Source organism: Volvox carteri (assembly GCF_000143455.1).
Source record: "Volvox carteri f. nagariensis unplaced genomic scaffold VOLCAscaffold_32, whole genome shotgun sequence".
Classification (NCBI taxonomy): domain Eukaryota; kingdom Viridiplantae; phylum Chlorophyta; class Chlorophyceae; order Chlamydomonadales; family Volvocaceae; genus Volvox; species Volvox carteri.
Window position 1 is genome coordinate 218,826 of NW_003307575.1, and position 27,328 is coordinate 246,153.

At 58.3% G+C, this 27,328-nt stretch overlaps 1 protein-coding gene across 1 annotated transcript; it reads right to left on the minus strand.

Annotated features, from left to right (window-relative positions):
* Positions 1–207: 207 nt before the first annotated feature.
* VOLCADRAFT_105672 (uncharacterized protein) lies at positions 208–26,886 on the minus strand (the record flags this gene model as incomplete). The annotated part of the gene is made up of 57 exons (XM_002952805.1): positions 208–1,040; positions 1,324–1,455; positions 1,579–1,740; positions 1,907–2,020; positions 2,252–2,315; positions 2,567–2,792; positions 3,027–3,183; positions 3,345–3,449; positions 3,660–3,959; positions 4,099–4,140; positions 4,474–4,716; positions 4,925–5,269; positions 5,368–5,535; positions 5,653–5,741; positions 5,968–6,138; positions 6,365–6,898; positions 7,150–7,230; positions 7,494–8,753; positions 8,964–9,041; positions 9,244–9,448; positions 9,631–9,777; positions 9,904–10,068; positions 10,271–10,396; positions 10,672–10,896; positions 11,093–11,890; positions 12,124–12,513; positions 12,926–13,435; positions 13,608–13,697; positions 13,847–13,926; positions 14,038–14,384; positions 14,566–14,689; positions 14,925–15,170; positions 15,430–15,543; positions 15,675–16,101; positions 16,319–16,527; positions 16,842–17,649; positions 18,037–18,344; positions 18,487–18,676; positions 19,037–19,225; positions 19,406–19,568; positions 19,788–20,325; positions 20,475–20,813; positions 20,905–21,019; positions 21,174–21,276; positions 21,545–22,011; positions 22,143–22,598; positions 22,826–23,254; positions 23,641–23,742; positions 23,909–24,034; positions 24,212–24,346; positions 24,505–24,720; positions 24,928–25,050; positions 25,182–25,415; positions 25,491–25,655; positions 25,749–25,877; positions 26,236–26,561; positions 26,844–26,886. The coding sequence occupies 57 exons, from the start codon at positions 26,884–26,886 to the stop codon at positions 819–821; spliced, it is 14,400 nt and encodes a 4,799-aa protein (XP_002952851.1). The 3' UTR covers positions 208–818.
* Between the last annotated feature and the right edge of the window lie 442 nt (positions 26,887–27,328).

Here is a 27,328-nt window from a genome sequence, read left to right on the forward strand (position 1 = left end):
CCCCACGTGTTGCTTTACACCGTCCGGGCCCGTAGCACGGATACCACGTTTCTTGAAAGGGAAGCGTGTGACGTACCCTTTTCTTTATATATACTGCTCACCTTGCTTTCGTAACAAGGAACGCAAGGAAGGAGCTCTGTTTCCATGTCATTTCCATCAAGTGGCTCGTGCCAGTGCCCCCCTTTTCCCAAAATCAAGTCCTCATGGCACGGAGAGGATTACACGGGTACAGTTGGAGCCCCATGCACGGAAATGCCCACCGTTGAACATATTCGTGCCCACTGATAGGTATCCAACGGTACATAACGGTACCAGTTGTGAGCCCCTACACAGCTCGCTCAAATGTTATCTTTCGTTACGTTGTATAAGCCCACTCGGCCAACAGAACGTACGTCATCCGTCGGACGGGTCCGAACCATGCAATACGTATTCACAAGGAAATGATCAAGATCATGAAATCCTATGACACCCAGTAGCATAGCAGTCGAGTCCATGGTCACGTTGGCAACTCGTTTGGTCTCGCGCGTTTCTTCTCAAAACCCCACCACCAACCCCCTCACAATGTTCATAGTCAGGGCCATGGCCGCAAGCAAATACTTTCACTGTCGTGGTTCGCAGTACTTCTTAAGCTCCCGATCCGCCCAGGTAACCAGTTCGTCAAAAGCCCCCTGCAGTAGAGTATTGATACACCAACATTTGTAACGACCAAACCCAACCACGTGCACCCCAAAAATCCAAAATACCCATAATGGCATGAAGTATACCCCAATCGTTTCGTTTAGGGCCTGTATCAAGGCCACAGACGCTCTGAGTCGCAGCTATGGCGCCAGCGTATCCAGGCGCCGCCGCCCGGCGCCGGGCATGGTACTGCGAGATGACGTCCTTGATGTAAGGAGTTGCTCGATATCCGTCAGCTGCAACGCCGTGTCCGTTAGCAAGTCCTCGAAAATGAGGTTAGCAACGTCCCCAACGACCTCAGCCTCCTCCGCAACAAGGTCGGCACGAGCTCGCTCGTCTTCTTGCGCATCCATCGCCAGGACCTAACGCACAGAACGAAGGGGCAGCGAGAAGAATCAATCTTTCCATTTATACAATTTCTGCTGGGTATAAACCTCGACACAACGGCTCCTAGCAGACACAGCGTGCGCGAACAATCCGTTTGTAGTCCAAATCAGCTTAAAATGGACACCGCATCAGGTAATTGGAGAGCTGAAACATTCAGCATACGCATTCTGCATGTTGCAGGCAGGGAGCTGTGCTCAATCATTAAAAGTAGCAAGTGCATGCGACACACCGGGGCCGAAACGGCCGAAGGCAGCATACCTTGTCCATTTCGGCAGGGTCGCGCATCCTCATTCCAGACCACGCCCGCAGCTGCTGCTGTACCTGCTCCGCCATCTCCGCGGGGCTTGGCAGCGGCTTGGCGACACGGTTACGACGCAGCCAGGGTGCTGTCTGCAGCACGATACAGGTTGCGGGGAACATCTTCATGACCTCACCCGTCGTAGAGTTGGACAAGAGACGTCAACGCAGCGAACGGCTTCAAGGGACATAGCTAGCGACCAACTGCCGGCGTACCTGGACACGGTTCGCCCCGCGGTAAATTGACAGCAGCGCTTCGTTAATGGCATCGTAGACCATCTTGTTATGGATGTGCTGCGCCTCGCTGGCGTGCACCAGCCGCCGTTCCTGGGCCAGGAAGCCTTCCAGGCTGAGTGGCTCCGCGCCGGGTACCAAGAACTGTGGTGGCACGTGGTAGTACAAATACGAGAACAGCGTGGGCTTCCATCGTCTGGCATGAATATGGGCATGCAACTGCATACATGGTTTTGCATAAGGCGATTGAAGGCACATGCCACATGTGGCTGTGGCCTGAAAGAAGCGCTGTGCAGGAATAGGCCTTTACCTCTGGTCTGTTATTTATGAACTGCTCCAAGACCTGGCTGGCGTACTCCGCCACCGCCGCGGCGCCCGTGGAGACAGCAGGCGCGTTTTCGCGCTCAATCGCGGCCTGGTCCATCTGTGGAAGGGCAAGAGTGGAAAGGGTTCCGGGGAGAGATAACAATGCCTCCACTGCAAAAAGACTTGCACGCCACGCTGTGTCCACAAGGGTTGTCGAGAACTCTATGAACACCCGTCTTTTGCTGAAGGCAACGACGCCAAACTAAACCGGAGTTCTGGTACCCCGTCGGTTGCCGTTGCCAAACGCTCACCCGAACACCCACTAGAAGCCTGCAGCACCCCAACCCACCTCAGGTGCGATGTACCCGGAGACATCCGGCTGCCAGTCCTCCTCAAGATCGGCGCCACCCCACCTGTTCACGCACAATGAACGCCAACGTGGTGAGCGCGGAGTGCGGATGCAGACACGTGCATCGGGCGATATACACACATGAGCAGTACACCAAGTACAGCGAGAGGCTGGAGCTCGGCTTTGTGTGCTTATGGAGTGGAGGATTACTTGGCGGCATAATCCTACAACCATGCCTTGCCATGCCGTGCCTGTGCAGCTCCTCACTGCTGGCACTCGTGAGAAAGGGCAGTTTGCTCTGCGCTCATGTCCTACCCGAGGTCCTCGTCGCTGTTGAGGCCGACGCCGCTGTCAGCCAGCGCTTCGTCGGTAGCAGCGCCCGACAACGCAAGGTCACGGTCGGAGCGCTCAGGCCCAAGGGATGGCGTGGCGGCACTTGCCGCGGACGACTTGGCTGCACCCGCCGAATCAAACGGTCGCATAGGAGAGCCCAACGAGCCGCTGTCGCTGGGAATCGGGCTGGGAAGGTCCAGGCCGCCACCTGCAGGGCACCCGCGCCATAACGACAAAACACTGGCTCGTTAAGGTACATCGACTGCGCTGTTAAAGCCAACATAGGAAAACATAGGAAACAGCCGCATTGCTGAAGTCCCTGGTTTCCATGGCATACCAAAATGCTGTGAACGCTCAACAAATGAAGTTGCGCCACAAGGGAAAACATGTGCGCCTGCCAGAAACCGTCCTGTCGCGGGTTTGACAGGGTGGCAGCACCCACCCGAGCCCAATTCAGCATCTGCGTCCAGCTCAAGGTCGCCCTCCAGGTCATCCACGCTCATGCTGATGGATGCCTCCCCACCCATGGAGCTACGGGAGGAGTCCTCGGCGGCCTGGGCCGCTGCTGAACCTCCCGTCGGGCCGCCCCTGTCCTCAGCCTGCGCCCAACAGGCCAGCACACGGTTATGTTAAGTCGCAGGTGCAGATGCTTTCCGCATGGCCAAAGGACAAGACGAGGTGCCGGTGCCGGTCAGTGGCGTCTACCGTACGATTCGCGTTACGGGGTTTTCGCGAACGTCGACAGGGGGAGATTGCCTACCTGGGTGCTGAGCGCACGCAGTCCGGGCTCGAGCTGCGCTGTCGAAGCTGCAGCGGCCTTCCCTGTAATACCCACCATCACCTCGACCGCATCCGCCACAAGTTCCTGAGCACGATGACAAGCGTCGGAGAACAGAGCGCACCGCATGTCCATTTGCCGGAAGCCGCGTGTTTGGATAGCGTTGCGCGCTTACTTTTGAGCATGTTTTGCTAGATGCACGGCTTAACCACAATCTTGTAGCTACGTCACTGTCCCTTCGGTGTTCTGTTCTATATCTACGTCGGTACGGCGAGCTGAAGCGGCAGCAACACTCACCTTGACAGTTGACTCTGTTATCTCCTCAACAACATGTTCGCGACTGGGGCCAGCCGCTGCAGTTGGCGCAGCTGTATCCTGCACCTCCGGAGGCACGGACTCAGTGGTGGCCGCAGCTGCGGCGGCCGGCTGTGACGGCAGCACGGCAGCAAGCTGCGCGCTGCCTGGCGTGTCAACGTCCTGATCCTGCGCGTCGGAATCAAGCGCCCAATCCCGCGATTGGAAAGGCGACACGAGCCGCGATCTGGAACGCGATGCAGCGTCTCGCAGCATCTCCTCAATCTCCGACTCGAATTCACCCTGGAGTCAAAGATGGCACAGTCACCAAGACGCAAGATGCAAGAGCCGAGGACTCCTGCCAAAATATGCAGGTACAGAAACGCGAGCAGGATCTTGTGTCCTCTTGAACAAGATGTTTCTAGTAATACTAAGCACGCACCTTGGGCAAGTCAGCTTCGCTCTCTGGCTGGTCAAGAAGGGCCTGAACAGAAGGGGGTGTCAAGGAATGAAAGGGGAGCAAAGTGTTATTAGAGGGTTTCCCATCCTCATCCCCATCAGTTTAAGACGCCATTGCCCTTGGCGAGCACAACAGCAACGAAATCATTAGGGCACATGCACGGCGGCTAGGTTAATTGCGGAGTCGTGGGGGAAAGGTCACTGTCGTTTGACCATACGCCAGCAGCAGCCCGGCCGGCACAAAAGATTCACGGGGCATACAGTACACAGCCGCCTAAATGCGCTTGGTGACACGAGTCGGGAGTAGTGAATACAATCACAGTACAACATACCCGGCAACTCATGAGAGCCTGCATACCTGGAACATCGGCTTGAGGGATGCAGCGGAGGTTCCTCGGGCCCCCATGCCGCCGCTAAAGCCATCATCGTCGTCATCCGAGCCGGCGAACTTGCGCAGTTCCTCAAAGTAGCCGCCTTTCGTCCCAACGCCTGCCTCGCTGGCAGGAGGAGGCGCAGCCTCTCCGCTAGGGGGCTGCCCGCCTGCTGGTTTAGTGTCTGCCGGCTCGCCGTGAGGCTTGTACATAGCGCGGTACTCCAGACCCTGCAGTTATCGAAGGCGGATCCCAGGTTGTGATGAGAGACTCCCGCCAACCTTTGACAGAGGGTTTTGGCACACGACAAAGTCTGGGCAGTTGCTGACGCGGGGCTCTCAGCACATGCCGCTGGAGTTGAGGTGGGCAAGTTGAGGAGCGCAGATGGCAGCGCCATATGGCTCTGAACATGGCCTAGGAAATCCCAGGCCATTTTACCTGTCCGTCGTCATCGTCATCATCGCCCAGCCCGGAGCGGGGCAGCGGGCCCAGACTCGTCTCGCCGGGCAAGGCACCCTGGCTGCTTCGCTCAGACCGCGGAGAAGTTGCAGTCGGTGATGAGGCAGCTGCTGCTGCCGCCATGGGAACAGGGCCCGCTGGTGTCGATTTCGTCACTGCCTCGCCCTTCGCCTCGGCCGCGCGCAGTGGCGCCGCGGCAGCCTGCTCTGCCGCCTGCGCTGTCGTGGCGAGAAGCGAAACCGGGAGCTGCGGGCCCCGCAGCGTCGGAAGCCGGTCGCTGCTTTCATCCACTGAGAAGGGATCGCTGGCTGCTGCCTCAGGCTCCTTCAACAACAACACACGCAGATGACAATAGTAGAATCAGGGGCTTGGGGCAACAGAGCACAGAAGCAAGACCTTCATGCTAATCGGGCAGGGCTTACCTCGTCCTCTACTTCCGGCGCCTCCTCAGACGAGACATCCTCGGCTTCAGCCTGCTGAGCCGGGGCCGGCGCCGGGTCTGGGTTAGCCGCAGTAGTCACCGCCGCTGGCGCCGCAGCCACAGTTTTGCTTCCCCCTGCCTCGTCGTCCGAATCCGGTTGCATCGCCACCTGCAGGCAGTGCAACATTTCTAGAGTTCCCAGTGCAAGGGCTAGCGGGACCGCAAGGTGCTGCTGCAAACTCCAACCAGTCCTTTCAGCGGCGCCCCCCCCCCCGAAGACACGTACCTTGTATTTGGACAAGTCGTCTGACATGCCCGACGCAGAGATGGCCGAGTACTCGGCCGCGACGCCGTCAGTGTCATCAGCGTCAATGGCTGCATGCATGGATTCAGGAAGGTAGGAGCTTCAGCCTCGGCATGCAACATAAGGAATGGGTACATCGCCATTGAACAAATACATCGTAACCCGCTTCACAGATGTCAAACCCCGACCCCGAAACGCATTGAAGAACAAAACAGAAGTGTTGCCCAGCTGACCGTATCGTATACTTTGCGGAGCGTGGTTGCTAACCCAGACGCCACATGACACCTGAGACCTCACCTTGCGACTCGAAAGCTGCCGCCACCTGCAACAGCTCGTCCGAGTCATCTGCCGCAAGAGCAGCGCTCGTGTACGGGTCGTACTCCTCGACTGACAGCCGTCCGCTACCAACTTCGCTAGGTGGTGCCTCCAGATCATCGCTGTACTGTGTCGTGGACGCGGCAGCGCTGACTGCGGAAAGCAATACATATGCAGAGTTGGTGGAGCACTACGCCGAGTTGAGGGTGCGCGCCAAGTGGAGGGAAGACCGCACAACATTGCGCGTCACGAAGGGATCAGTAAGGGCCCGATGCTGCAAACTGCCCCATGTAACCTTTCTCTTGACCTCATCAGTAATACTCTTACAGCATATGGGATTCACATCCTGTGCGGACCTTCACAGTCAGACAGCACGCACCTTCACGGCCGACCTGCCCGGCAGCGGCAGCTGCAAACACCCCGGTTGCACTACTTAGCTCCCGTGAAGGCTCCGTTGCCACGGCGGTAGACGCGGCTTCCGTCCTCTCGGGTGCCGGCGCAGGTGACTCCTGGGCCCGCTGCTCGAATGGCCCTGCCCGTGCCGTCCGTGGAAAGGTCGCTTCGCTACCGCTGGCTTGGGCAGGAATCAGTCCCGCGACGGCTACCTCCTCCTCGTCGCCCTCCTCATCCCCCTCCTCGCTGGGCGCTGCATCTGACTTGGCCTCTGCCTGCTGGCCCAGTCGTGAGCCGAAGACGTTCTCAGCGGCCGCCCGCAACACGCTGGCCGCCGTCGGGGTCACCACCTCACTGGTAGCCTCCGATTCCTCGCCCTCGTGGTCCAGAGACTCGCGCAGTGTCGCCAGCCGGATGGACATGGCGGAGCGCACCCCGTAGGGGGATCCAGAAGAGGGAGCACTCGCGAGGTCGCCGCTCCGCATCCTGAAGCTATGGCTTGGCGTGATGACCTCCGACGCTGCAGCCGCACGGAGAAAGGGAGGATGCGCAGGAGTATGATGTCATTAGATGCAGTCAGATCACCATGCCAACATGCCAACACGAATGGACGCTTCGGTCGGGTGCCGTGGTAATTAGTTCAGAGCGCGTAACACAGCTATCCAAAATGCGCGGAATTGCTATCGCTTCCGAGGGATGAAGTCAGGCCTTGATAATCATGAGGCCAGGAGGGTTAGGTTGCCCGTCGGGCAAAGCCCAAGTCATTCTCACCTTCCGTGATTAGATCTGCCCCCAGAGCGTCGAGCAAACCGCTGCCGTCAGGCCCGCTCAGGTCCACCAAGTCGACATCCACTAAGCGCGGGAATAGAGGGTAGGCGAGAAACAACACGCCAGGAAAACGGATCACCACATGCTAACATGACCCGTTACGGACCGGCGTACACGCCCACTCAGCATACAAATATGCAAACGAGGATTACACTCTAGGTACTGCCAGACTGCAAAGAGGCCGAGTGCCTTGCAAGGATTTGGACTACTCGCCATGCCGCAAGTTACCCCCAGGAGCAAGAGATCTAAGACAAGAAACCGAGGGACTACCACGTCGCGCTGCTCACCGTCCAGCCCGTCCTCTTCATCCAACGGGCTCTGTTGGCTGCGCCACGTCCGCGACTCGATCTGTCGTGTTTGCCGGATACCCCGACCCCGCGGTACCGCGAGAATTCCACTGTCCTCAACCTCCATCTCGCTCGCCATGCTGGTCGATGCCTCCGCAGATTCCGTACCCTGCACGCGTGGCGGCGTGTCCGAAGAGGCCGGCGGTGTAAGGGCCCCAGCAAGTGGCTGTGCGCCTGACACCACACCCGCCACTGGGGTGTCCAAGCCAAGATCGGACAGGTCCAAGTCCTCCTCCTCGGGGGCCTCCGGTTCGTTCTCCTCAGCGTCGTCAGCATCGTCCCCATGCAAACTGCGTGCTCCGTCATCGGACTGTGCCGACGGCGAGGGAAGTTGGCCGATGGGATGGCTCGTAACGGCCAGACGGTCCTCATGCGCTTTGTCGCCAGTGGTGATGCTGCTAAGCGCCTCAACGTTGCTCTGGGGTTCGGAGAAGTCGCGGGTGTAGTCGTCATCGCCGTCGTTCTCGATCTGTGGCTGCGCCGTGGGCTTTTTGGCCTCACCCATCTCACCCAGGCCCTGTGGCAGCTCCTGTGTGGATGACTCCGAGGACACGGTCGCGGAAGTAGGGCCCTCATCCACAACGGAAAGCACTGACGTGGATGCCTCCGGTGGGGGTGGCAGCTTGTGGCTGGTGCTGGGCTCGGCAACAGGCAGCTGCAACGGCGCCGGCTCCTTGGAAGATGCCGCTGCTGGTGGTGCTAAGGTGCGTCGCTCGACTGACAGAGAGGCCAGCTTCTGGATGCTCGACTCGGACCTCGGTTCCGCCATGAGAGGCTGCATGTCCTTATCGGCATCACGAGCGAGCGAGAAAGAGGTCGTTGGGTCAACGGTGGCGACATCGGCGCCCGCGCTCTCCTCCAAAGCGGACGCGAGCATGCTATCGTCATAAGCCTGGTCTTGGAAGTCCTCGCTGTAGCTGCCGGAGCTCTGCTTGGACGCAGGGCCGTAGCGCTTGCTGACTTCCAGCGCCACAGAGGTCGTGGCGGCGGGTGGCAAGACTGGGCCGACAAGCCCGGTGCTTCCTCCGCTGAACTGCTGCTCATCCTCATCTGCTTCTGACGCCCCGTAGTCGTACTCCAGGTCCTCCCCTGCAACCTCCGTCGCAGAGGACTCCGCAGCGCTGCGGGCTACAGATGACACAGCGTCAGGCTGATTAAGGTTGCTTGCAGGCCCGATGTCATCGGAGTAGAGGTTCGAGGCTGTGGGATGTGGGAAGGGGTATAAATAGCGAATAGCGTCAACGACTGCAGGCAAACAGTTTTGGCGGCAGCCGGGCAGCCGGGTGCAAGAATGAATAGAACCGAGCTGGCCCCCGTGTCTGTTTGGAGTGTAATCCCCCCCCAGTGAAGTTGCACATGTGGTCATCCCTTTCACTCCACTCGGCAACTTCATTCTCTTGGAGGGGTTACCTGTGGCGCCAAGCTGGGCTTTGTCCTCGACCGACTCCTGGACGACGCTGAGCGCAGTGCGGTCCAAGCCTGTCGTTCCTGAGCAGCATAACAATGACAACGCAGTCAGTACCGCAAGCCACAGCATAGCTGGGGGATAATGCCGCAGAATAGCATCAGAAACCCCACGCACTTAAGACACACATATACACAAAAAAACTCGTGTCAGCCGAGGGCTGTGCAATACGCGAGGTAGTGAAGAGGTAGAAGCGTAAGTGGGGTTTGCAGAGGCTTTGCCTACCATGCAGCTGCAACTCGGATGGTTCGCCCTCCTCAAAATCCTCATCGTAAGTCGCTGCGGACACAGACGATGCTTGCTGGTGGAGCACCGATGGCACGGCCTTGGACGACGCGTGAGACCGGGTGCCGGGTAGCCGACGCGAACCGATGGAGGACGTCGACGTGACCCCCGGAAGCGATGCCTGCGCTAGGAGCTCAGATGCATCCTGCGACGAATGCAGGACAACCGGGTCAGATATGGCTTTCTTAACTCACATTACATCGGTGAAGGATCAGATCAATGCAGAGGCTTTGCATATAAAACTTTGCAAATTAGGAAAAGGCATGCGTGCTGTAGCCGACAAAACGGGTATGCTCTCGGCTTTTTGTCGCGGTTAATGGTCTTTACCTGTACCATCTCGCTCTTAGACGCAAGCCTGCCCTCGGAGACCGACGCAGCTGACGGCTCATGCACCGTGCGTGATGACACTTCGGCTCGCACATCCAGGGCTGACTCATCAAAATCCAGCTCGTATTCGTCAATATCCTCCTCCTCCTGCACATGGACAGCACATGGACAGGGAATGATATGCTGAACGAAAGCTCGACTTGTGCCAAGGCTCTTTATAAGTCCACAGACGGCACGAAGTATGTGGCCCCCCCCGTGGCAAAGGTGACTGACCTGCACAACATCACCCGTTGACACAAGCCGGCTGGCCGACGCCGAGGGCGCTGGCGGCTGGAGTACCCTGCGCGACGACTCCTCCACCACCACCGGAACTCCGAGAGCCGATGACTGGAAGTCGGATTCGTAGTCGTCCTCCTCCTCCTCTTCGGGTTCCTCCACCTTCAGGATGCATCAATCGATCGCGAGTGGGTGGGGGAGCTGACTTATCCAAATGCGGCGATGCGTTCCACAATGCCCAAATCACACGAGCCACGAGGAAAAATCCTTAGGGAAGCATGCGACCTGTATGTAGCATGCCATGCTACGTGCAGGTCGTATGGGGCAGTACTGCTGGTGCAGCCAGTCCCAGGCAGTCCCTTACCTGTGATGGGATTAAAGCCCGACTTGTAGAAGCTGAAGCGACCTGGAGTGTTCCAGCCACATTCCGCGAAGACTCCTCCGGTACTTCCAGGACAGACGGCTGGAAGTCGTCATCGTAATCGTCAGCCTGCCGTACAAGATGCCGTATGAGTGCCGTGAAGATAATGTGCAAGACCACTGTCGCACAGTTGACGTCACGGACATTTTAGTTTTTGTCACATGGCTGATCTACGCGACCACCATATGCGCTACTCGTTGTACTAAAGGTGTGCCTTACACGCAGTCTTGTGCGATAACCCACGTGAATGCCATTGCGCACAAAACGTCGGAGTTTGCCCGCACCCAATGTGTGCTGCAATGCGGCTTTACGTTCCATTCGTGCATTACCGGTGCATTCATTACCTGGTACTCCTCTGGTAAGGCAGAGGGAGTGGTGGAAACTGTTGGCCCCGAGCGCTGCACCGGCCCATCATCCACCACGTCCGCTGATACTGTTGCAGAAGAGGGCTGTGCAAATCCGCCGTAATCGACGGCTTCAGCAGACGCCGATGCTGCAGAGCGCTGATGCTGCAACGCCACATCATCCTCGACGGCCGTGGATTCAGTTACCCGTGACCCGGTAGGGACCTAAATCCAGGAAAGAGGGAAAATTAAAGAATCTGGTCGACCAACATACCACGCGCACAATAGGTGTCAACCCTTAAGCTGCGAAACATGTGATGCAACAGCAACGGCAACGACCGGGCGTTCTATGGACTTAGCTGCCACTGCACATACGGCAGCACAAACCGGCGAAAATTAATTTCTGGATCTCAGAACTCACCATGTCTACAGCGTCCAGGACGCTGTCCTGGGCCGTCATGTCATGCTCCGCGAAATCAGGCTCGTACTCGTCGTCCTCCACAGTCGCCCCGCCCAATGACGAAGGCTGCCTGAGGCCAGATCTGCCCTGGCTATGCAACGCGGATTCAGAGAAGGCCTCCTCGGGCTCTTCAACGCCGGTTGCCTCCCCGCTGTAATCTACCTCCAGCTCCGAAATCTCATCATCGCTTTCCTCCTCCTCCTCCTCCTCCTGCTCGTCCTGCTCATCCACCAGCTCAGCCTGGGAGCCGCTGGCCTTGACCGCCGACTCGGGCACAGAGCCATGCAGGACATCTGTGCTGCGGCTGCCCATGGGTGCAGCACTCGTTCCCTCATGATCCTCTTCCTCCTCCTCTATGGGACCCGAGCCAGAGCTGTGTCGTGTCACGATCAGCGGCCCGGATTCCTCCACATCCTGCACGCTGCTGCCACCGGCGCTTGTCTGCTGCAACGAGCCCTCTTGCGCGACCTCTAGGTCAGCGCTTAGGGCGCTCGGGGCCTCGGACTCACCGATGGTGTCCGTGCTGGCGAGGAACTCCTCTACTGCTGAAGTCGCCTCGCGGCTGGCAACGCTGCGGCTGATGCTTTGCGTTGGGGCCGTGGTGGGCACCGAGCTAGTCTTGGTCGTTTTGGCGGCCTCCAACTCCGAGCTGTGTATGCTCGGCGTGACGGAGGGCGTGTCGATGTCGGCGGTCGTGAGGAACTCCGACAGCGTCGGCTGGCTGTCCTGGATGTCCTGGCCACGGCGCTGAGAGCCCGACTGCGAACGGCCAAACAGAAATACGTTCAACCTCCATGCTTCCCGATGTTCGAACTGAGACGAGGTGCCCACACAACTTCAACAGATAGGTCTTGCATGGACATGTATGCACCACTTCTACCCGCAGCCGTAATAACTGCAGAACATGCAAACTCAGTGCACGGCGCTCGTTGTGGCCATGGCTGCCACAGAGTGCCAGGTTTTGCTAGGTAGGGCCGGCCCGCCAAACTAACCTGTTCATCCTGGACGCTCTGCGACGAGCCGGAACTGCCAGCTGTATACGAGAACTGCCCGATGACATCCACAACGTCCTCAGCGCTACGACTGCCTGATGCTGGGGCGTCGTCTTCAGCCCCATGGCCTGACTCTGCAATGCTATCATCGCCGGGGGCCGGGAAGCCGCCAAAAGCCGTGTCAGTACTCCGGAAAACGACAGATTCCTGCACGCTTCGATCGGCGATCGAGTCGGCCGCGTAGCTGATTGACTGGCCGGAGATGCTGCGGACGTCCTCCTCCCTAATGGGTTCCAAACTCCCGGCGGTCGGGTCGCTACCACTGGGAACCTCGCTGTGGCCAGCCTCGTCCTGAATCTCGCTCGCCTCGTGCACAATCGACCCCCCAACCTGCAACATTGACGGGGAGGAATTGACGGGGAGCAGGAAAACGGAGCACTCATACCATGCGCCTCAACAAGGGCATGATGAGAAGGACTATGAAGGCCATCCAGGCTGAACCAGGGACCCGCAAAGGTTCCAAAAATGAATGTTCCATAGAATAAAAGCGTGTGGCTGCTATTGTTGGCATAGCAGCCAACAGTCGATGCAGCAACCATTTGGGCAGACGATACCCATTTTCAGAGCCTTTCACAATCACACACATATACACAATCCGTCCACGCTTGCTATCGGCCCACAGCTTTTCTGGATGAGCCCAGCTTAAGGTCCAACATTCACCAGCCTGTACGACTCATGCCTACAATGCCCCCGATGGCGAATCCTAGGCGCAGGCTACCCGCGGACGCACGCTGCCACCTACCGCGCTCTCGGTTTCGAAACTTTCGTCATACACGTCGTCATAGGTGCTCGCCTGCCCAGCAACCCCAGAGCGCTGGCTGCTGCCGCCCAAGGCACCGCTCGACCGAGAGATGTGCAGCGCCGCGCCCTTGACCTCGTCCTCGATGCCGGAGCTCGCGCGGCTGGCAGGCCCTTGGGTCGTGTGCGCCGCAGAGCTGATGCGTTCCTCGGAGACGGACTTTGACCACCGCGAACTGGATGCCGGTTGACCAGACGTTCGTTGCAGCGTGGATTGTGAAATTTCGTCGATGACGGAAGATGACGATTTCGCGCCCGGCAACGATGGTGCAATGGCCTCGGTAATGGATCCGCTGCCGGCGAAGTCTTCCGAATAGGAGTACGAAGTGCCAGGCGTGCTGTGCGACTGCGGAGGTGGCGCCGCTTCTGCTGCCTTACCACGCGATTCCGACGTGGTAGAGAGCGGGGCTTTTGAAGCTTGCGATGAAGGTGCCTCAGCTCTGAGTGATTTCAACTGCAGGTCCAGGACAGGGACGATGCAGGGCACAAGCAACACACCAAGGCATGCCAAGTTTACCAAAGGATTGTAAATAGCCGTGTACATACGCGTTCTGAGGACAGGTGAATTCGTAGATATGCCCCATCACTCCATCTTGCCTCTTGTAGTCAGTCCTACATAGACATACCTGGGCCTCTAGCTTGACTTTGTGGCGCTGCATCGCCTCTATGCGCGCCTTCTTCGCGCGCCGAACCTCCTCCTCCAGGACCGCGACCTCCTGTCACGCCGGAATCCATGGGCAACAAGGTAAATGCATGCGGCCTTTGTGGTGGCGACCGATCGTATCCGAGGAATGCCTGGACACATCGCCGCCACAATCCACTACCAGCGCACAACCCCTCTGGAACAGGTGCGCATGGAGCTCACCCGTTGCATAGCAGCTACTTCTGGATCAACGGATGGCACTGTCGATGTCGTGTGCTCCGCGGATGCGCTTGCAGCTGTACCTACAATTGACATAACAGATGCAAGGGCTGTTAAATTCGCGTGAAAAGTGCAGACAACACACACGCAGTACCAAGATAAAGAAATGGCCCCTGGCGTGCTTCCCTTCCCACCGTTGCGGCTAGGCATACTGCTCTGCGTAGGTTGTTCTTCATCTTTGATGAAGTCGTCGTCGTATCCATCTTCTACCTCGTCGGCCACTTCTGATTCCTCCGTGGACGCTGCATCCTCCCGCGACGGCACCTCGGAAGCGATTGAGGGCACTTTGCTGCCCGAGTCAACGACGTCCGGCTGTGACGACTCGCCAACCTCATCCTCAACAACGGACTCAGACTCCTCCTCTGTATAGGCCGAGGGTTCACGCTTCGGTGCTGCTGCTCGAGGCGCAGGTTGACCTTTGAGGGCCGCCAGCTTGGAGCGCAACCGCTCCACTTCCGCCTGCTTAGCAAGAACCTTGGCCCTGAAAGGCACATGGCGCAAGGAGCAAGAAGTTCCGGACATGGCAAGCTTTAGTGTTGCGCTGCTAAGCGCCTGCAGCGGCCCAAGAGGCAGGCCAAGGCTCTTCACCCGTGGGCCCAATGCTGGCCCTGTGACATGCAGTCTTAGTGGAAGCTCTCGCTAAAGCGTAACCTGTACTGTACCTGCGCCGCTCCTTTTCCTCGCGCAGCTTGCGAGCCAGCTCGACCCTCTCGCGCTCGAGCTTCAGAGAAAGCACCGACAGCTCGCTGTCCAGGTCGTCACTCCTCGCCATGCTTGCGCCGGGACCTGTGCACACATTGAAACATGCAAATGCACATCAGAGGACAGTATGGGCGAACAAGTCACTATGGTTGGGGCACCTGCAACGGGCCAGCAGTAGCCACCACTTCCCATACACGCTTAACTACAAACCACCATGGTAGTAATGCCGAGATCCCGCAAATGAGACCAACCTCTTTGGTTTCCAGGCATGCAAGAGCGACCAGCCCGCCCTAAAGGCTGGTCGCTTATTTGAACTTACGTTCTGCACTGTGTGACTGCAGCGGCCTTGCGCTGGCGTTGGCCCCATAACCGGCGAAGTCTTCACTGTACGGGCTTTCAATTGCCGCAGAGCCACCGACTGGCTGCCGTGTCTTGGCAGGAGGGCTTCCGGATGTACTGCCAGACCGCCGGAAGGTGTCCTCGGTAACCACAGATTGCGACTTGCTGCCGGAGGTTCCCAGGCGACGGCCAGAGAGGTTCTCTTCGATGTCGTCGACAATGCTGCCTGCTGGCACAAAAAAGCCGACATCAAATGCGCATTCATATGCAGTCGGCATCTGTGTGGCCACCTCCATGGCCATAAAGAATGTCAAGCTGCAAGCAAGCAGGCCTGCTTGCAGGCCACGGAAGCCATCTGTGCATCCCCTTCCATATTCCGCTGACAAGCAAACGCCCCCAAGATTACTGCATCTTCGAGGCACGGTCTGCCCCAAAGTCATGAATTAGCACAATTCCCACATGGGTCACGCTAACACCCAGCTCACTCGGCTGTTGGCTAGGGCGGGATGACCGATGCAGTTGGCTCCTCGATGACCGCTTTAGGCTTGAGGGCTCAAACTGGGCACTGTACTCCTCCGCAACCTCTGTTGCCCCGGAGCCTGCCACAGGAGGAGGCCGCAAGGTAAGCAAAACCCTTACCGCTGAGCCAGAGTATCATTACAGCTTATTCCAAAAATAAAGCAACCAAAGGCAACCAACAACAAGCTGATCCATGAAACTCATGGCTCACCTCCCGGGATATCTTCGGCTACGCTGCTTGAGCTGGATGCCCGCCGCACGTGCTGCGAAGGCTCCTCTGCAATGCTGCTAGTCGTTGAGCGTGCACGGTGCACACGTACCTCCTCCGCCAGGCTACCCGACGCAGACGGCTGCTGCCGCTGCACTGCCACATCCTCAACGCTGTATGAACTGGATGCATGACGGTCCCGGTCCGCTGCACGCGGCTGCAGCGTTTTCGCCGACCCTCTCCCGCGATCTGCATGGCGGCTATCACCTGCTGGCGTGGCGGCACCGCGTTTTCCCGCCAAACCAGTCCCCGAGCCCGTGAGCTGGGCCAGGCGGTACAGACGCTCCAACATGAGCCGCTGACGTGAGTAGTCGGCCTTAATGGCGCTAATTTGCCGTTGAATGTCCGCAGCGTCGGCGTCGTGTTGAACCTATCAGCGTTGGAAACACAGAGGTTAAAACGTAGTTACGGAGTTATGGAAGCCGCGACAAGGGGCCGTAACCACTGGGCGCCAGCGGGTTGCCTGGAACACAGCCGCACACATGGCCGCGGCTACACAGCGCAACGAAACGCACACGCCAAGGGTACATGTGTGGCATGAAAAGGGTTTAACGCTGGCCCATCAGCAATATCGTTTAGTCGTGTACCTGCAATAGTCGCTGCGCACGTATGAGCGCCTGGCGCTTCTGCGGTTGCCTCTCCGTGGACAGCTCTGCTTCCAGTTGATCCATCTTCGCGTCCGCGCGCCTGTTCATGTCTTTCAGACGGTCCTGCAGCAGCGCTACCTCCTGCCGCATGCGCCTCTCCGCGTCCGCAGCATACGATGTCATCACATCATCATCCAGCTCCAGTCCTCCTACACAAGGCCATAACGACGTATGCACAAATGTGGGTAGCAGCAGGGGACCTTTATCGGGGCAAAACATGTATATATCACAGTTGTCTCATCAGCTTGGAAAAGGCGGTGTTGCTGGCGTCGGTCAGGGGCTCAGGTGCAGCAAGCCGGTCAGGGCGTCAGAAGTAAGGGAAGACAATGTGTATACCGCACACTTGTACCGCATGCATACTGCGCTGTGAGGACCACGACTCCCTACACAAGCAAAAAGCCTATGCGTTCCCCTTAGCCAAATCATTAAGCTGCACGCTTCACTGCAGTAACAAGAATCGCACCGTCAAGGGAAGCTCGCAGGCTGAGTGGTGAAGCTCCCGGTACCAAGCTGTCGTCACGACGTGGCAACGTCCGAACGCTCGGCGGTGTGGCCATCACACCGGCCACGTCGCCGGGGCGCTGGGCATCCCTTGCCGTCGGCGCCGGGGAGCTAACCAACGCCTGTGGTCGACCGGGACCCCGCTGCATGCTGAGGCTGCTGCCCGAGGCAGCCAGGCCTCTGTCCTCTTCAACGTCCTGGCTGTAGCCTGGGGAGGTGCCACTCGGCATAACCTCTTCCACCTCAGTGGACTGCACGGAGGCAGAGGCGGATATGCGACGTCGCTGGCTGGAGCGGTGGCCGGATGGCTCACTCTGCACCTCCTCAGTGCTGTAACCTCTGTCGTCTGTGCGCATGCCCGTCCGGCTGGATCCGGCTTTCAGCTCCTCGGAAATATGTTCGTCCTCGTCTTTTTCAAACGTGGTGCTGTAACCGGGTTCGCTGGGGATCTCCTCAATCGCGCTGCGCGGGCGGCGTGAAGTGCCAGAAGCGGTGGACGACGGCCGGTGCAGGCGACCCGGGGAATGTGAAGGCAGGCTCTCCTGGATGGAGCTGTAGGGCTGGGTGGTCTCCCCGCCGGTGATGGAGGAGTAAGGGACGCTTTCTGTGCCACCACCGCTGTCACCATGCGGCGTCGTGGAGCGTTCGTAGCCAACGCTTTCAGGAACGGAAACAGTGCTTTGCTGCCGCAGCGCCGAGCGAGCCGGCTGGTGGCCGTGCAGGGAGGACGGTTCTTCATCGACGCTTTCGGGAACGGAAAGCGTGCTTGCCTGCGCGGGGAAAATAGATTTGGATGTGTGATAGGCGCTTCACGGACGCATCTGGTTTTGTCATTTGCCGATGTTATATGCGCGGATGTAGGGATGCAAGGGGCCTTGTGCAGCATACATAGAGGACGACGGAGGACCTACACATGGTGGCCCAGAGGGAACCTAAATACTATTTTTTATATATCAACCGAGTAATTAATTTTTTATGCAATCTTTTATAACGTAAAATTAAAGTACATTTTTATTATGTAAAAATAATTTAAAAAACAGCTTTCTTGTGTGACTCTTTTAATTTGTTTCAGTAAAAATGGGCTGCTCGCGGCGGATCGTGAGATGTAGGAGCAGCGCTGCTATGATGCAAGCCTGTTGTGCCTTAATAGAACTAACCTGCTGACGAAGCGCTGATCTGGAAGGTGGGCGCTCGGAGAGAATGCTCTCAGCGACGGATGCGAAGCTGGTCTCGGGCTCGGTGGCGTGCGAGGTCTGGCGGTCACCACGGAGGTCCAGAACGCTTCCGCGCATTGACGTCGCCGTGCCGGTGCGCAGTGACGGCTCGTGGCGAGAACTCATTTCCTCTTCAATCTCGCTACTGCTGTCGCTCCTCTTATTGTCCTCCTCCTCCTCCTCCTCCGAGATGCTCTCGGGCACAGACGCTTGGCTGGCCTCTCGAAAGGTTACCCTGGACGCCGACCTCCCTGGGGTAGGAGTACGGGTTCCTCAAACCTCAGCTGCCAGACGTAACTTTTCCGGGTTCACGCAGCGGCCCCTCTTTGCACTATTTGCACACGACTAGAAAACGCATCAAGAGACATAACGCGGACATGCCAGGCAGCGCACCTGAGATATAGCTGCTCTGTCGAAGCTCGCTCTCCTCGAAGTCCGGGGAGTATTCAGTCGTCGGGTTGCTGAGGTTTGAGGAAGGCCGCTGGAAAGAGACGGAAGAACTTGGTTTGCCACTAGGCCCGGGACTGCCGCCCAGGTTAGATGGCCTGTCGTGTAGCGCAGCTGGCTGTTGCGAGGCTGGTTGCTGGGGTGGTGAGGCACCCCGGAGTGACGTCCGTGGAGGAGGTGAAGGGGATCGTGAGGGCCGCGGCTGGGGACTGCTGCTCCGTAAGATGGAAACAGGATGCTGCCCCAAGGGTGCCCCGACCTACAGCACAAGAAGTTGGCAAGCTAACGTTGCAGGAGTTGAGGGTGATCGGTTGGTACTCTAGAAGGATGGAATGTGGTGGGAGGAAGTTTTGCCCGTCAACAAGGAGGAGTTCTCGATTTTTTGAGGATTCACTCCTGCACGTCCTGCATTCAGTGATATGCGGCATTACTCTAAGCTCGTAACCCCGACTACGTCACCCGCTCACGCCCCGAAGCAGTGTTTGCGTTGTGGTACCTGGACGCCAAAGTTGGGTCTGGGAGGCGATGGTGGTGGCGGCGTCGTCTGCACCATGCTGTGGGTGTGCACGACCTTGTTGCGGCTGAGCTGCTCCACGAACAGCGCCGTCACGTCATGGAGGTGGCCGAGGCTGTCCTTGCGGACTTCATTGCGAATGTTCTCCTCAAATGCATGGAGTTTCGCGTCCTGCCAGGGGCAAAAGGAATAAGTCCACACCGCACAGCTTAAGACCAACGAGTCGCACACTTGCAGGCACAAGAACACATGCCGCCCCAAGGTAAAGCGCTGTTAGTCGGTTGTCGTGTCTACATGTCAAGTCCGGCAATGATAGCTCATCCTGTCGGCTCGCATTTGCGTGCCACCCACCATTTCAGCTTGTGTCTGGGCAATCAGATGCAATTGGGCCTCCGCAGCGGCAGTCTGGTCAAGCCGCTGCGCAATGCGATGTGCCTCGCGCTGGACAGCAGCAATTGCACGTGCATTCTGTAGCTGCTGCAGCTCCAGCTCTGCCGCGTCGAGCTCCTCATACCTAAATGCACAAAACCAAGACGCGCAGGACAAACTAGGAGCCAGGGCCTACGAAGTATTATCAAGCACTGCATTACGTTTACGAAGCTTAACATGCCATCGTGAATTCAGACGGGAAACAGGCAACCATTTCAACATGAGTGTCGGCGCCAAGTCCCCCAAAGTCCAATGCCACAATCACCCCCTAGATTGTGGAATTCATAAAATTGCCGACACCTACGTTTTCAGCGTGGTCTGCATCTGGTTGAACAGCTCTCCAGGTGCCAGGCGCACGCGCTCTGGGGGACCCTGGGCCTCGTCCAAGAACGTCACCATGCGGGGCCGCGGCTGAGGGCTGCCCATCGCGCCGAGCAAGCCGCTGGCCCCGTCATCCGGCCCTTCAGCCGCCGCCGCTGCCCTCGCTTGCACAACTCCCGCACTGCTTTGCTGATGCGCAATGGCGGCCACAGACGACTCAGACAGCCCCCGTTCCTCAAGCTGCTGCAGATGGAGCTTCCGCATGGCGTCCACTTGCTGCTGCATGGAAGCAGCCGGGCTGTGTGCGGAGGACGGTGCAGCTGACCCACTGGTATGATGATGCATGGTGCTGCTGTCGGCTGGCAGGTGCGGGCCCTGCTGCGCCACCGGCGGCGGCACGGCTGCCACTGATGTCGCCGCGGCCGTTACTGAAGTTGTGACGATGACGAAAGGAGGTAGGCTGTCTGTGAGCTGCTGCGCGGATGACCCGTTTGGGTCACCATGACCGATGCGTCCTGGGCCTGTGCAAATACACAAGACACCAAATTCAGGCCTCACGATGTTCCAAAAATCCAACCAAATGCACGCAAACACACCCCAGCCCCGAGCTCATTTTGCTTCCGGGCCGTTCCCCTCAGCAACACTTCGGTAGGCTTGCGAGCTCGCTTACCAGGACTTGTCTCTTCGCAGGTCTTCCTCGACGACAGCATTATCCTGGGCTGTTGCTGCAGCTGTGGCGGCGGCGACTGCGTCAGCTCACGTGACAGAACTACTTGGGGCCTTTTGGACCCGGACGTGAGCAGCCCTTCGCGGCCCCGATGAGGCGATGGCTCCTGCGCAGGTCCTTCACCATCACCTGACCGTGGTGCAGTTTGGGTTTCCTGCTCCGTTCTGATTGGTGAGTGGCCGTGGGCCCCAGGCACTGGCGTTTCTGTGAGCTGAATGATGGTGGGCCGAACCGGCAAGCGGCCCTTGTGTGCGATTAATTTGATAACGCTCAATGGATCGTCTGCGCAGGGACCCAAGGGCACGAGCTCATGAACTCGCGACCATGGGAACAACGGGAATAGGCATAAGGTCGCGTCTAGCAGGAATCCTACCTGCTTTCGGAAAGGGCAAGGAGCTGGGGTTTTCGGGCTCTTCGTCCGTCTCCGATTGGCCCTCTTTCGAGTCAGATCCTTCGAGCCGCTCCTCGGCACGCTTAGCAGCCTGCGCCTGCATTTGCACAGCATCCGTAAGCCCGTACAAATTACTGGGTTCACACCTTCCGCGCGAGCCATGAATGTATAGCCAAAGACATACGCAAATGAATTAGGCCAATAGCTCTGCAGGGCAGACCCTATCCCATCGCTCCAGGCCCTTTCCACACCTTGAGAAGTGCAAGCTGAGCTGGCCGGGGCCTCAGCAAGCTATTCGCCTTCTCGTACTCGTTCACAATAGCGTCGCAGGGCCGGGGTGGCGTCCCGCGGTCACTGCATCCAGGTCCCGGCAGATGCAGGGAATCCCATTATAACGGTTGTATATAGCACAATTTACAACTGCACCAATGCGTCACTGCTACTGGCGTCTGTGCAGTATCATGTACCCAGTGCGTATTGCATCCATTCGCCTGGAAAAAATAACTTCTTGTTTTGTTAACATGGGGCCGCTGATTCCTTGTACAAGCAGCGGATGTAACACACACACACACACACTGCATCCATTACGAGTCCAGTGCACGCAGCAGGCTAGACACCGCACCTGTCATCCGAAGTTCTTCCAATCGACGGGCTAGACGGAGCAGCCTGTTGCCAGTACCGCAGGCCGTCCGCGTTTCCCGTGCTTCGCCGTAGCATAATGCCACTGGTCCGAGACGGCGAGCCCGAAAGGGCATCCTCCCATCTATCCCGTTCTCGATCCAGCGACAGTCTCTGCGCCAGGCGAGGATTCTCATCCAGCACACCGTGCAGCTCCGCAATGGTCAACACACGTTGACCGTACATCGATTCCCCGCTGCTGCTGCTGCCGTCGTCATCCGCACTCTCCGCACTGAACGTTGCGTTATCGTAAGGCAGCCCGGACACCGCGGGCTCCACGCCCTCGGCTGCGAGGTAAGAAGTCGCTGTTGGGAGCGGGATTTGGATGATGGGTGCTGCTGGAACAGCCTGTTTACTCGGCGAGCTAGGAATGGGGGCCGAGGAAACGGAGCGTTTGCCGCGCCGATGATTCTGCACGGAAGGAAACGGCGCGGGGGCAGGAGAAGTCGGGTCGATTCTAGAAGGAGACAGTCTGCCAGCGCCTCATATCTACCGCCCGGTAGCTCCAATCCTGGCCCCCCCGCCACAAAGCATCTCCATACCTCAATGGCGTTCTTGGATAGCTGGGCTGGGCTGGCTGGGCCGCTCGTGCCATGCAGCGAAGAGCCGTCTTGGTCACGACTGTGCGTGCTGAAGCTGCTCTGGCTTGGCATGGAGGACATATTTGCCAGGAAGCTGCGCGTCGTTCCTACGGCAGTCGCACCACTGGCAGGGTGCAGGCCGCTAGTCAGTGTGCTGTCCACCTCATGCATGGCTGTTGTGTCCTCATCCGAGGCAAACACACTGCCGCCTTGCTCTCCACGGCTCTGGTCGCCCACGCTGCTATCGCCGAACGTAGACGCCCAGCCGCCGCCGGTACGACCGCCTTCGCTGCCATCCGCGCCGACGCCCGCGCTGCTGCCACCTGTGGTACGCGGTTTCTTGTGCGCGGCGACGGGCCACGATGCCTCAGTATTGAACTCGATGTCCGCTTCTACGGCTTCGTCGTACTGTTGCACCTGCCGAGTACCAGCCAAGTCCCGCAAAGGCGAGTGACAGGATTTCTGGCAGGTTGTAGTATGCTTAGATGCCAGGGGGCAAAACCTTGCTCGGGCTCCTCTCGGGCACCAGCTGAAAAAGGTTCCTATTAATAGGTAAGCGCCCGGCCCTTTGCACTTATGCATGCATACTAGTTCCTATTACTTCAGGGGGTTCCAGATCTGGGCCAAACCTGTGTTCCTCGCACCTGAAACTCTGGGCCGAGCTCCATCGGCAGTCCTGTTGGTACGACAGCAACTGGCGGCGGGTACGGCAGCAAGGGGCCGGCCATGGAGTCGCGGAGCGAACCGCCTGGCTGTTGCTGCTGTTCCAGCTGCGCACTGGGATCCGGCCAGGCCTGGATGGGCTGCTGAGGCAAGCCTAGCATCCCCTGCCGCTGCAGGGCTTCGAGCCTCACACTCAGCTGCAGAGCTAGGTCCCACAGGTTACCCACGTGCCGTTCGTTGCGAGCCTGCTGCAGCTCTGCCTGCACAGCTGTGGGATAATCGTCTGGCATCCGCTGCTCGGGGTCGCGGGGCGGAGCTGCATTAGGCGGGGGTTGCGGAGCGGGTACTCGCCGGTTTGCGGACCCCGTGCGGGGTTCGGAGCGTGCGCGGCGCATCTGCTGCTTCACCCGCTTCGGCGGCGAGCGGGAACGGGAATTGAGAGAGGCGGCCTCGTGCTTGCGGCCTGCGATTGGACTCCGCTGACGCCCGCGGGAGTTGCCCCGACCTCGCGATGTGTCGCGGCCGCAGGATATATCACGACGTTCCGCCTGAAGCAAGGTGCATACGCGCATTTGGGTTTCGGGCGCTTTTGACTAGCGTGCCGGGTGCTTGCCAAGCCATAGTCTCAGATGACAGATTTTGCGATGTGGGCCGTGGCATGGAAAGTAGTGGAACGCTTTTTACTCTCGAAAGGTTATAAAGTGCGAGGACATTTTACGAGGACATTTTACGCATCACGCGCCTCCCGAGACGGAGAAGTTCAGCTTGACCGCTTGTGACCCAAAACCCTCCTCACCGCTTGGACCTCTCGCTGGTGCTGCTCGTACTTCTTGCGCGCGGCAATACGCGCCTCAACTTCAAGCGCGCGCAGAGTTTCCGGCGCGATGGGATACCCCACCTACGGCAGAGCGACCAGAGCACAAACAGGGCTAAGCAACTGGAGTCATGCTGTACGGAGACGCAAATATTGCCTGTGCGTAATGAACACAAACACAAAACCATCGCCAACAATGCCCAACAATGCAACATCAACGCAGTGGAAGCCTGACATGCGCTCGTCCCACCTGCTGCCTTGCAGCGATCTGTGCGAGTGCTTGCGCGGTGTTCATCAGCGGCCGGCCCGGACGCGCGGAGCTGGATCGGTAAACCCGCGCCGGTTGCTCCGACTCTGGGTCTTGGACACGTACCACCTGAAAGTTTAGAAGTTCAGCCCAGTACACTTGAGCAAGCGGCTAGCGCCGGGGGTTTAGGTCCAGAAGAACAGTAGGGCTTGGCATATAGGCCACTGCGGGCTGCCTGGTGACAGCGACTATTCATCCCTTCCGTCGCGGGAAGTCGAATGTGCAAAAGAGAGTTGACTGCCCCACCTGAGGCCCGCTGCCCAAGTCATCGTCGCCTATGGAATGTCCGAAGTTGTCCACCAGCACAGGATGGCCACTACGCGTGCGGTCCGGAGACGACAAATCAGCTCGCCTCTCTTGCCGCCGGCGTTCTGTCGCCTCCTGCGCAACCAACCGTGAAGTGATAGTGCTATTCCAGGCCGTAAGCTCCAATCACCCCTCCATTTGCTCTTAACCGGTTTGGCCCTACGAGCCCAATGGGAAGCCATTATAGGGCAGTAACTTTTCTTTTGCGACACTAGACCCGTTTGTTATCATACCATGCGCATGGCATCGCTCATGTGGTACGGCATCGCCCTCTCCGAGACCAACTCTACATCTGGTGCCCCCGCAAGGGGCCGCCGCGATGGTGCAGTACGCGCCAGCGCTACCGCTGCAGGGCCGCCCTCCGGCGGCACGATGTCAACCCATGGAGGGCGAGGCCCCTTAACGTCTGGCGGATTCTCCTTAGCCGTCTCAGCGTACTTCTGAGCCCGCTGTAGGAGTTAGCAACCAAACGCATTGATAGGACAAAGGAACAGGGCCAGCTAAGCATGGCTACTTTTGCTTGCGTTACGGAGAAAGGAACAGTCACATTTACAGCAAGCAGAGTCCGGACACGTGCTCAACCATACGGACGCGGCAACGTTGACAGGTGAACAACAAAGTTTAGGCTCAATCCGATGGTCGAAAGAACAACTTACATCTCGCGCCTTGGCCATCTCCGCCTTAAGCACCCTAAGCTGTGCTGTCTTCGCCTCCAGCTGGGCGGCCCTCTCCTGCTGCTGCTTCGCAGCTGTTTCCTTGGCTTTTCGCTCCATGAATTCCTAAGGAGTTACCAGGGCGCAAACAGCAAAGGGCAATAGTAGAGCCATCCGCAAAGTCATAGCTTGCCGCAATTGACCTCCATGGGCTTCGCAGGCCCTTCGCACAAAGACTCCCTTGGCCATAAGCCCACCTTGAGCTGTGCGCGGGCCACCGGATCTAAGGTCTTCGCCCGTGCAGCGGCTGCGCCAGGGCTAACGTTTCGTGGCGGTGGCGGCCCCGTGGCTGCCCTGGCCGCAACCTCCCGTGGTGCACCAATGGGCGCTTCACCCGATACAGACGTGTTCTTCTGTTTCCGCATGTTGTGCCGCCAAGGGCGCGGGTCGGCCGGCTTCTTCTCAGGGACATCTGGACCAGTCGCAGAAGCCTGCGGCAAGAGTGCGCACCAACACATTCTTAAGGAACTGCAAGCGAGGAAGAGAGCCCCGCCGAGTCTGTTTACCTGCAAGTCCTTCAACGCTGCGTTCACGCTGCTCAAAGCAGGCGCTGCCTTCTTACGCCTGACAGAAGCATGTTGTGCTTCAGGGACACGCGTAACCTCCGCAGCTGCTGTCCTAATTTCTTTCGATTCCTCGTCGAGCTGGGCAGCCAACGCATCTTGCTCAGCCTGGAGCGAGGGCACCGAAGAATTACTTATTATTCCGTGGCTGTGCCTGCGCGTTTCGTAGCTTGCCAAAGCATCCCCTGGCTGCCTACTCACCTTGAGGCGCCGCTCCTTCTCCGCGCGGAGGCGATCCTGCTCCCGTTGAAGCCGCTTTACATACGCCGACACCGCAGCCTGCCGCTGTATCACCTCCGTTTGCTTCTGAGCCACTGGGTTTGGCAGGATCTGCACACCAAGTTGTATCGCCCATAAGGGTTAAACATAACTAATCAAATCATGTGCTTTCCTGAATAAGGAGTTTTAGTGCTATCGGGGGAACAGCAGCACTGCTTACGTTGACGTCGCGCTTTATTACCGCCCCTTTTGCAGGGGCAGCTGGCAGATGGCGTGTTGCTGATTGGGACCGTATCCTGCCCGCAGGCGCTGCCATGGGCGGGCCTGGGCCCCTGGTTGCGTCTGCCGTTGACGGACGGACGGGCCTGAAATGGGCAGGCTCCAATGGCTCCTCCGGTGGAAGAGCCCCACGCCTGCTCCCCGTGTACTCCGCTTCGGCATTCAGGGACTGCGCGTTTCTGTCACCTACCCTGTCCCCTGCCGCGTCTACAATCTCCACAGCCGCTGCAGCTGCTGGTGCATGCGCTTTTCGAATCCGTGCTTTCTGCTCTGCGGCCTTCAGCTGGGCAAGCTCAAGCGGTGCAAAGCTGGCCACCAGCTTCACGAGCTCCGCGTTTATGGGCTGTGGACGCCGCTGAGGAGGAGATGCTTCGTCAGAGTCCTCGCTTGAGAGTGCCCAACCCGACGACGCTGTGGCACGACGACTGGGCCCGCTGCCAGCCGACGCTGATGCGCCGGGCCCTGGAAACCCCAAATAATGCTCCACAGTCCTCCGTAGCCTGGGCCGCTCAGGGTCTGCGGTGTGGCAGTAAGCAGCCAGTATGGTTGTGCTTGACCCTTCCGCACAGCACCCCATTTTGTGCTCCACGGAGAGAACGGAGAAAGCATACCTTCTATAGGCCCCGTTCGAGCTGATATGCCATGGACAACACGCCCTGACACGTGACCTGACTTGCTCCGAGTGCCTGCTGTCCGAAGGAGGTCCGCACGGCTCCGTCAACGCTGTGAATGACACAACTACGCTCCGGCCCAAGCCAGCGCAGCCACCCAAATACAGTGTAGCAGCAATGTTCTTACCGTCTCCTTCGCTATGTCGCACAGGAAGAGCCTGCGACGGCATTGCCGCGAGATGTTATTGGCTACACTGTCATACTTGCCTCGGCTCAGATGCATTAAGCAGACTTGACTACTCCTTTGAAGTATGTACTGTTACAAATATGCATTTATCACCATCTGTGCATGATAGGCAATCAGCTGCCTAATAATAATGTCACAAAGAGCCTCTTTGCCACTGTATGGGTCAAACACTAAAAATCGCATTCAACAGCTTTGTCGTCATGCAATGCAGCATGGGCAAGACTGCATGGAGAAACGAACAATGTACGGGATCCACGTTTTAAAAAAGCCAACGTAGAGCCAAAGATGTCTCAAAGAAGTTGTATTCAGCTTAGTTACATCTCAACTGCTTATGGACGCATCAAGGCGCTTGTTTCCGCTATCCGTTTAATGTCAAAGCCGCCAGCAAGGCACGAGTTGCGAAACAGCATGGATTCAGGCTTGAT